The sequence below is a fragment of the Bos javanicus genome, chromosome 10 (genome assembly GCF_032452875.1).
Source record: "Bos javanicus breed banteng chromosome 10, ARS-OSU_banteng_1.0, whole genome shotgun sequence".
Lineage (NCBI taxonomy): Eukaryota > Metazoa > Chordata > Mammalia > Artiodactyla > Bovidae > Bos > Bos javanicus.
Genome location: NC_083877.1, coordinates 25,834,242 through 25,842,829, shown reverse-complemented (window position 1 = coordinate 25,842,829; position 8,588 = coordinate 25,834,242). Strand labels below are relative to the sequence as shown.

Here is an 8,588-nt window from a genome sequence, read left to right as displayed (position 1 = left end):
AAACAGCACAAATGTGAATCAATGCAAGATCCTCGAAACCGAGATTGTATTCTTTTACAGAAAGTCTTCTGTGTTTTTTCAGATTGTTGGCTGACATAGAGTAGGAGCAATAATCAGGTTCAGACTGAAAATTAATAAATCCAATACAAACGAAACAGAGGGAAGAGCTCAAGAAGCACTTAACAAACTGTACTAACCTCTGCACAATTTTGAACAGCAAGAAGTTCAAAGGCTTAAGTTTCTAGCATCAGGAAATGATGAGACGGAGAAAGCTTATGTGAATTAAAAACAAGGAACATTACTAAAAATAAAAAGGAACCTGGGTTCCTCCTTTGCAAACAGCCTTCCCTGGCTCTATTTCTCCTGAGTATTAGGTTGTTTTTTGTTTTTGTTTTTTTTTTTTGTGGTGGGGGGAACACATTTGTGGGATCTTAACCCACTCCAGTGTTCTTGCCTGGAGAATCCCAGGGACAGGGGAGCCTGGTGGGCTGCCATCCATGGGGTCGCACAAAGTTGGACACGACTGAAGCCACTTGGCAGCAGCAGCAGACCTGCTAATGAGGGTGGGGGAGGGGCAGCTGCAGGTTGTAGTGTAAGTAGATTTCATAGATCTTATATTGATAGGTCTCCTTGGTAGATAAGCCTCAAAAGCCTTTTGTCTATTTCGGCAACAAGGCAAGAGCTGATAACAGCAGTCAGGAAATTGAGTTGGGATATCATAACTAGATTTCAATATCTTTTAACTTCTGCTTGATCATTAGCCAAGAAAAGAGGACTGTCTCTTTTTTTAACTTTACTATCCTTAGCTACTCTTGTTTAATTCACACAATAGTTCTGACAAGTATGTTATTATTTACAGAGTTCACAATTTCCTGTGTTCATGGCCCTGCATAACTGGCCATATGGCTTAAACTAGCCCACCCTCTGGTGTGTTCCACGTGGCCAAGTGTCAATAGTACGTAGAGCATATCACTTCTCAGAAGCAGTAGAGATCTGATTCAAATCAAGATCCTTTACCTGACCACAACTTTTTTTTTTTTTTTTACTTTATTTGGTGGTGCCAGCTCTTAGTTTTGGCACCCGGGATCTAGTTCCCTTACTAGGAATCGAACCAGGGCCCCACTGGGAGTGTGGAGTCTTGCCACTGGACCACTAGCAAAGTCCCTGACCCTAACTTTCTGAAGAGGGCATGTGGCAGGCCTCAGGACTAAGAAAGGTTTAGAAATTTATTCTCCATGAAAAAACGTGTCTTCATGTTGAGGGGAAAAGGTCCCTTTGAAGTGTTATACTAACCCAGTTCTCTGAAAACAACCAAGAGGAAAAAGCACACTACCTAAAATTAGTAGTTGTGATTAGTGGCACCCTGCTTATTTAACTTCTATGCAGAGTACATCATGAGAAACGTTGGGCTGGCAGAAGCACAAGCTGGAATCAAGATTGCCGGGAGAAATATCAATAACCTCAGATATGCAGATGACACCACCCTTATGGCAGAAAGTGAAGAAGAACTAAAGAGCCTCCTGATGAAAGTGAAAGAGGAAAGTGAAAAAGTTGGCATAAAGTTCAACATTCAGAAAACTAAGATCATGACATCCAGTCCCATCACTTCATGGCAAATAGATGGGGAAACAGTGGAAACAGTGGTTGACTTTCTTTTGGGGGGCTCCAAAATCACTGAAGATGGTGATTGCAGCCATGAAATTAAAAGACGCTTACTCCTTGGAAGGAAAGTTATGACCAACCTAGACAGCATATTCAAAAGCAGAGACATTGCTTTGTTAACAAAGGTCCATCTAGTCAAGGTTATGGTTTTTCCAGTAATTATGTATGGATGTGAGATTTAGACTATAAAGAAGGCTGAGTGCCAAAGAATTGATGCTTTTGAACTGTGGTGTTGGAGAAGACTCTTGAGAGTCCCTTGGACTGCAAGGACATCCAACCAGTCCCTCCCAAAGGAGATTAGTCCTGGGTTCATTGGAGGGACTGATGCTGAAGCTGAAACTCCAATACTTTGGCCACCTGATGCGAACAGCTGACTCATTTGAAAAGACCCTGATGCAGGGAAAGATTAAGGGTAGGAGGAGAGGGGGACGACAGAGGATGAGATGGTTGGATGGCATCACAGACTCAACGGACATGAGTTTGGGCAAACTCCGGGAGTTGTGATGGACAGGGGGGCCTGGGGTGCTGCGGTTCATGGGGTCGCAAAGAGTCGGACACGACTGAGCGGCTGAACTGACTGACTGACTGATCAGTGGCAGTTACTGAGCGATATGCAGACTCAGCAACTAAAATTTATGTGAAGAGATTTAGTGTAAGGTAAAGGTGCACAAGTGGAAAACTGTGGACAGACCAATCAGGAGAATCATAGAAGTGTACTCCAAGTACAATTTTAAAGGTGGAGAGTGTGGTTGCAAATCAGTCATGATATTGTGTGAGTCGCCTCTCAGGACACTTGTAGCAAGCGTGATGGGCAGTATCTGAGTGAACAGGATGTGATCAGTAGGTAGGAGAGTGAGTGAAAACCCCTGGACTATTGCCACCTTCACCAAAGTCAGGGACTATTCCTCCCTAGTTGATCCCTTGTGGTGAAAGAGACTCAGGGCACCAACATCTCCCGAATCTTAAAGATAACACAGGAATGCGGATTTTTATGTGAATGATCCCAATTTGAAGAGTGAATATCTAAAACCCAGTATTAAATGTACAATTGTATATGTTGAACCAGAGCAGGTTTTTGAGCCAGCTGCATCCCCTGTGACCACAGTGTATGATTTTTAGTTCATATTATAGACAGTTAAGTACAGGTCCTTCTACCCAGGGTGGTTGTCAGCATCACAGAAGGGCTAAACTACATTTAATTCATTTTGACATCCTCATCTCTCATGAAAATTCTTTTCACAAAATATACATGGAAAAAAACACTTGTTTCCTGATAACAGATATTAATGCATTTTAGGCAGGACAGGATTTCCAGCAGAATCCTATTAGCACCGCTTACTCCTTGGAAGGAAAGTTATGACCAACCTAGACAGCATATTCAAAAGCAGAGACATTACTTTGCCAACAAAGGTTCGTCTAGTCAAGGCTATGGTTTTTCCTGTGGTCATGTATGGATGTGAGAGTTGGACTGTGAAGAAGGCTGAGTGCCGAAGAATTGATGCTTTTGAACTGTGGTGTTGGAGAAGACTCTGGAGAGTCCCTTGGACTGCAAGGAGATCCAACCAGTCCATTCTGAAGGAGATCAGCCCTGGGATTTCTTTGGAAGGAATGATGCTAAAGCTGAAACTCCAGTACTTTGGCCACTTCACGAGAAGAGTTGACTCATTGGAAAAGACTCTGATGCTGGGAGGGATTGGGGGCAGGAGGAGAAGGGGACAACAGAGGATGAGATGGCTGGATGGCGTCACTGACTCGATGGACGTGAGTCTGGGTGAACTCCGGGAGTTGGTGATGGACAGGGAGGCCTGGCGTGCTGTGATTCATGGGGTCGCAAAGAGTCGGACACGGCTGAGCGACTGAACTGAACTGAACTGAGTCCTATCTAGGTCACCATTATGTCAATGTTTATTTAAAGACATCAATGGTAAAATAATTGCATTTCTAGATGACAGAAATATAGAAAGACAGTAAAAATAAATAACCTGGATTAATTTTCGTGGCAGACTGTACAGTACCATTTAAGGACCTAATCTAGTTTTCTAACTTAGAGGTTAGACCAGAGATTTAACATCTCTTACCTGAAGGCTCTTCATACCTTAATACATTTTTCCTGTCTGTACAGTGTCCCACACCATCTTCTAAGTCTAGAATGCTCATTTATTCCCTAAAGTCCCTAAACGCTACTTATCCTTTATAACCCTGCTCAAATGGACATTTCCTCTGGAAACCTTCCTATCCCTTTGTCTGAAGTGCCCCTCAAAAAATGTCTTCACACAATGTTTTTACCTCTATCACACTGTAATAAAATCACGGGTGTACCATAATTTTTCTCTGCTTCTCTGAGGACCAAGAGTATGTTTCATGCATCAAGTTATACGCTATGACTTCCATAGTTCCAGGAAGGCAATGTCTTATCCACTAATGCTCATTTTATAAATTAAAAAAGTTTTTTCCTGTTAACAATGAGAAATGAAATGTACTAGAAAGATAAATGGTGGCTCTAAGGCAGACTGTTTTGTAGAAAATATCACAGATTAAAAAGAATGCAAGAATTCAAGCTCTAGCTTGGAATCCCCTCTTTAATACTAAATGTTCATTCTCTGGTAGATCTTACAGACTTTCTTTTAGGTGTTTAAGGTTATGCTACTTCACAGGAAGTGAGAGCAAAAATCAGGCCAGGCTAAAAACAAAAGAAAGTGAATTCAGTGCATGGGAAGCAGGAAAAAAAAAAGACAACAAGAACAGAAACTCATAGATGCAAACTAATTGCTTATAGGATTTTGTGCAATGAGAAATCCAGAGCTCAATTTTCCAGCACAGGGAGGTGAAGAGATAAAGAATATTTGGGTGAGAGGGAACCGGGACGATTACTAAAAATTAAACGGAGACCTGAATTCCTCTTGTGCAAACAAGCCTCCCTGACCCTTATTTGCTGAGTACTGGGCCTGCCTTTATGTACTTTAGTCTTTCAATGTGTTGCCCCCAAGCTAAGTTATAAAATCTAAGGCCATTCTGCAGCCAGTGATACTTTTTATCTGAAAGTCCAGACCCAGTGGCAGAGCTGGGCCCTGAACAATCCTAGATTGTTCAATTCTAGGCATCTGCCTAGAATTAGGTTTCCTACAAGAGAAGCAGCAGTGGTGTGTCCCTGGGGACACACAGATTGACAAATGATGAAACAAAGAGGCTCATTGCATGAGTGGGCCCTGTGCCAGTCTGCGGGTTTCTTCATGCCCTAGACTCGGAACCCTCATGCTTCTGCTGGCCCCACCCACAGGGACTGCTCTATATCTCCAGTCCCAAGGATGGGGGTACACCAGCTGCCCCTGAGCCCCAGGACATTCAGCTGGATCTGTTCTCACAGGAGCCACAGCAGAGGTACTGGGTAAGACAAGGAGCCCTAGGGCTGAATTTAGCGCCCAGAGCACAGGACAGACTTTGGGGTGAGGAGAAAGGAGCTAGAAACACAGTGACAGCCAGGGTCTGCTGGGTGAGTGAGGAGGGACTGTACTATTAGTTGCTGGGATGCAAAATATACCCTTCTTTTCACAGGAAACATGGTTCCAATACAGCAGGATTCTCGGCTTCGTCTCATTTTGCTGCTGGGGCTCTTGGGAATGGTGATCTCACTCCATGCCCCACCTGATAGTTTAACCTGGGCTCAGTGGTTTGAGATTCAGCACATAAATATGGCCCACCCTCAATGCAATGCCGCAATGAGAGTGGTTAACGGTTACAGAATGGTATGTAAAAATAAAAATACTTTTCTCCACAGAACATTTGCTTATGTAGCTGGTATTTGTAACACCCCAAATGTAACCTGCTCTACATCAGGCAGGATGAACTGTCATAATAGCTCAGTCCAAGTGCCTATAACCTACTGCAACCTCACAAGAAAGGCAAGGAACTACACAAACTGCCGTTACCAACAGACAAGGGCATGGAGGATCTTCATCGTTGCCTGTGAGAACAGATCACCTCGGGACAGTCCCAGGTACCCTGTGGTTCCAGTTCACTTGGATGACATCATCTAAATTTGGGGTCAGCACTTTGGCCTGTGCTTACCTGCCAAGCCCCATGGTCATAGCTGCAGTCCTATCTCCTGATCTTCCCGGGAGACCAGCATCAGTCCTCATGGCACCAGCCCCCCTGTGCCCTTTAAGCTTTGCTCAGCTGAAGCTACATATGTACCCACAATAAACTGTACAACATTACACACAAGGCTCTGTGTGTCTGCTTGTGCCCTTCTGTCGTGTGGCTACATCCTGGTCTAGAGGCATTTCTCCTTCTCAACAGAGATTTGTGGGAAAATGAGAGACATGAGGATAAGAGGTTGCTGTGTCTTGAAGTTGTGCAGACTTTTCCTTCTCTCTGCTGTAGGGCAGGAAACCGAGGCTTCCATTCATAGCTGACTGTTTCAATATCAGGGGGCACAGAGTCCTCAGTAACTAGAAACAAATGTATTTTATTCTGATCGAAGAATCATACACTAAATGATAGCAGTAAACTATATGGTGTAAAAATGAAAAGAAAGGGGAATATCATAATTGTGATAAGACCAAAAGAATAAAGCAAATTTTAGGCTCAGAGATCCATTTTTAAATAAGTATATCAAATCTTCAGGTATGTATGGTCATCCTAGGGGTGGATCTGGAGTTTGAGTCTAATGTGGAATGATATAAAGTGTTCGGGTAGTACATGATCAGATTCTAGTACTACCTGGAGAAGGGGTGACACCCTTTTCTGAGAACTTCTATGCCCTGGAGGAGGCAGCAGCCTGTCATGTGGTGGAGAAGGTCAGGAAGGAGACCTGGAATGAGGCCCTCTCCCAAGGATCGGTCAGTGGCTCATTCACATTCAGGTCAGGAAGGGGCACAGGCTCCAGGACTCTGGAAATAGACTGACAGAAAGGGAGGCCGACAACGACAGCCCCTACTCTCCCTCCATCCCAGAGCTGCACTCAGGAATCAGTGAGGAGCAGGAAGGGAAAGCTCCTCACACACTGGGGTCAGGAGCAGCATTCAAGGGATTGCTTGGGAGACAGGCTGAATCTTTTGCAGGACTTCATGCAGAATAAAACAGAGGTGGCTTGTCATCAAATCTGTACCTCTGTCCTTGAGTCTGGTGTTTCTGACTTCCTTTATATCAGCTCCTTTTCCAGCTCCAGATATATAGCAATTTCCTTTCCTCCCACCCCCCTCATATGATCATTCATTCTTGCTCTTGGTAGTACTGCACACACCAGCTGCACCGGAGCATCTTCTCTGGAGAAGCCATTGGAAGATTTGTTCCTCTGGTTGGAGTTATTGCATGGAGACCCTAGGTCTGGAAAATTCTGGAGCTCAGCAGAAACCACTGACTTCAGGTTAATAAACAGTGGAAAGACATGATTTCACTCTTCCAAATGCTTTGGAGTAACAGAAGGAGGAGTTGGAATACTGCAAGGCTGGAGTCACATTGGCCATGATGCAGGATTCGGTGAACCTTCTTGTCTCTACAGAGCATGTGTCTCTTCCCAGACATGGACACAGCCTCTCTAACAGTTAACTCAGCTGCCCCATCATTCTCTGCCTTGTGTCATCTTCCCCTCGCCCATCACTCATCCCTTCATTCACTCAACAGATAACCGATGTGCAGGTATTGTCTTCTAGGTAGTTTTCTAAGGTCGTGCGGATGCAATGTAAACACAGATACATTCCTGCCCTTATGGTGCCTCTTCTACTGAGAAGAATTGAACTTAGAAAATTATTTTTTTCAGGTGATAGGTGTCAGGGAGGAAAACTATACTGAGGAATACAATGTACAGCTATCTCTCGGTATCTTCAAGGAATTCGTTCCTCAACCCAGAAGATTTCAAAATTCACAGATGCTCAAGTCCCTTATTAAAAAAGGGTAGGACTGTTGGCCCTCCACATCCACGGGTCTCACATCCACGCACCCACCTGTAGTGGGTCTCAGTTAGTTCATAGAAATCAATCTGCAGTGTGGTTGTCAGGGACCCAAAAAGGAGTAAATTCTGAGCAATATGAGAAGTTGGTCATTCAGAAACTAAGGGGATAGTCACACCGAGAGAAAGCATTCAAAGGGCCTGACAAAACTGGAGCCTATTATACAGAGTGAGGTAAGCCAGAAGGAAAAACACCAATACAGTATACTAACGCATATATATGGAATTTAGAAAGATGATAACAATAACCCTGTGTATGAGACAGCAAAAGAGACACTGATGTATGGAACAGTCTTATGGACTCTGTGGGAGAGGGTGAGGGTGGGAAGATTTGGGAGAATGGCATTGAAACATGTAAAATATCATGTATGAAACGAGATGCCATTCCAGGTTTGATACACGATACTTGATGCATGGGGCTAGTGCACTGGGACGACCCAGAGGGATGGTATGGGGAGGGAGGAGGGAGGAGGGTTCAGGATGGGGAGCACATGTATACCTGTGATGGATTCATTTTGATATTTGGCAAAACTAATACAATTATGTAAAGTTTAAAAATAAAATTAAAAAAAAAAGAAAAAGAAAAATTGGTTTTACAGGACAAGAGCATTTTAATCATGAGCATTAATGATAGAGGGAAATGAGGCTCAGGTGCTTCATACCTATGAAGATAGGTAAAGAGCAATTTCTTATGGGGTACCAATGGAGCATGTCAGATACTCTAATAATGTGACCTGAAGACGAGTCTGCCAGCTGTGCAGGAACTGTGGGACAGTCAGGAACTCATGCTACCCAGGCCAAATCCCAGAGGCAAGGGATAAGGTAATGGCAACACAGCAGAAGAAGAAGTGCAGATTTGGGATTCTGTTTTCAACTTCAAATGATCAGATTTTAATGAAGGATTCAAAGTGGAGGGAGAGGGGAACAGAGGAGACTTCCTTGTGGCAGGAAAATGTACCTTCATCCTCTCACAAAGCCC

The 8,588-nt window shown here is 43.8% G+C and overlaps 1 protein-coding gene across 2 annotated transcripts; it reads left to right on the top strand.

Annotated features, from left to right (window-relative positions):
• The first annotated feature begins 4,903 nt into the window (after positions 1–4,903).
• On the top strand, positions 4,904–5,882 carry RNASE2 (ribonuclease A family member 2). Of its 2 annotated transcripts, none has more exons than XM_061429814.1 (2): positions 4,904–5,040; positions 5,215–5,882. In XM_061429814.1, the coding sequence occupies exons 1-2, from the start codon at positions 4,968–4,970 to the stop codon at positions 5,694–5,696; spliced, it is 555 nt and encodes a 184-aa protein (XP_061285798.1). In that variant the 5' UTR covers positions 4,904–4,967; the 3' UTR covers positions 5,697–5,882. The 2 variants fall into 2 exon arrangements, with proteins under 2 accessions (XP_061285798.1, XP_061285799.1); XM_061429815.1 differs by having other exon boundaries at positions 4,967–5,047.
• Positions 5,883–8,588: the final 2,706 nt, after the last annotated feature.

What these genes read in the sequence shown, in the direction of transcription:
- RNASE2 (XM_061429814.1), top strand. Translation starts at nt 4,968, where the DNA reads ATGGGGGTACACCAGCTGCCCCTGAGCCCCAGGACATTCAGCTGGATC. An exon ending in TCACAGGAGCCACAGCAGAG is followed by an intron (nt 5,041 to 5,214) that starts GTACTGGGTAAG and finishes TTCTTTTCACAG; the next exon opens with GAAACATGGTTCCAATACAG.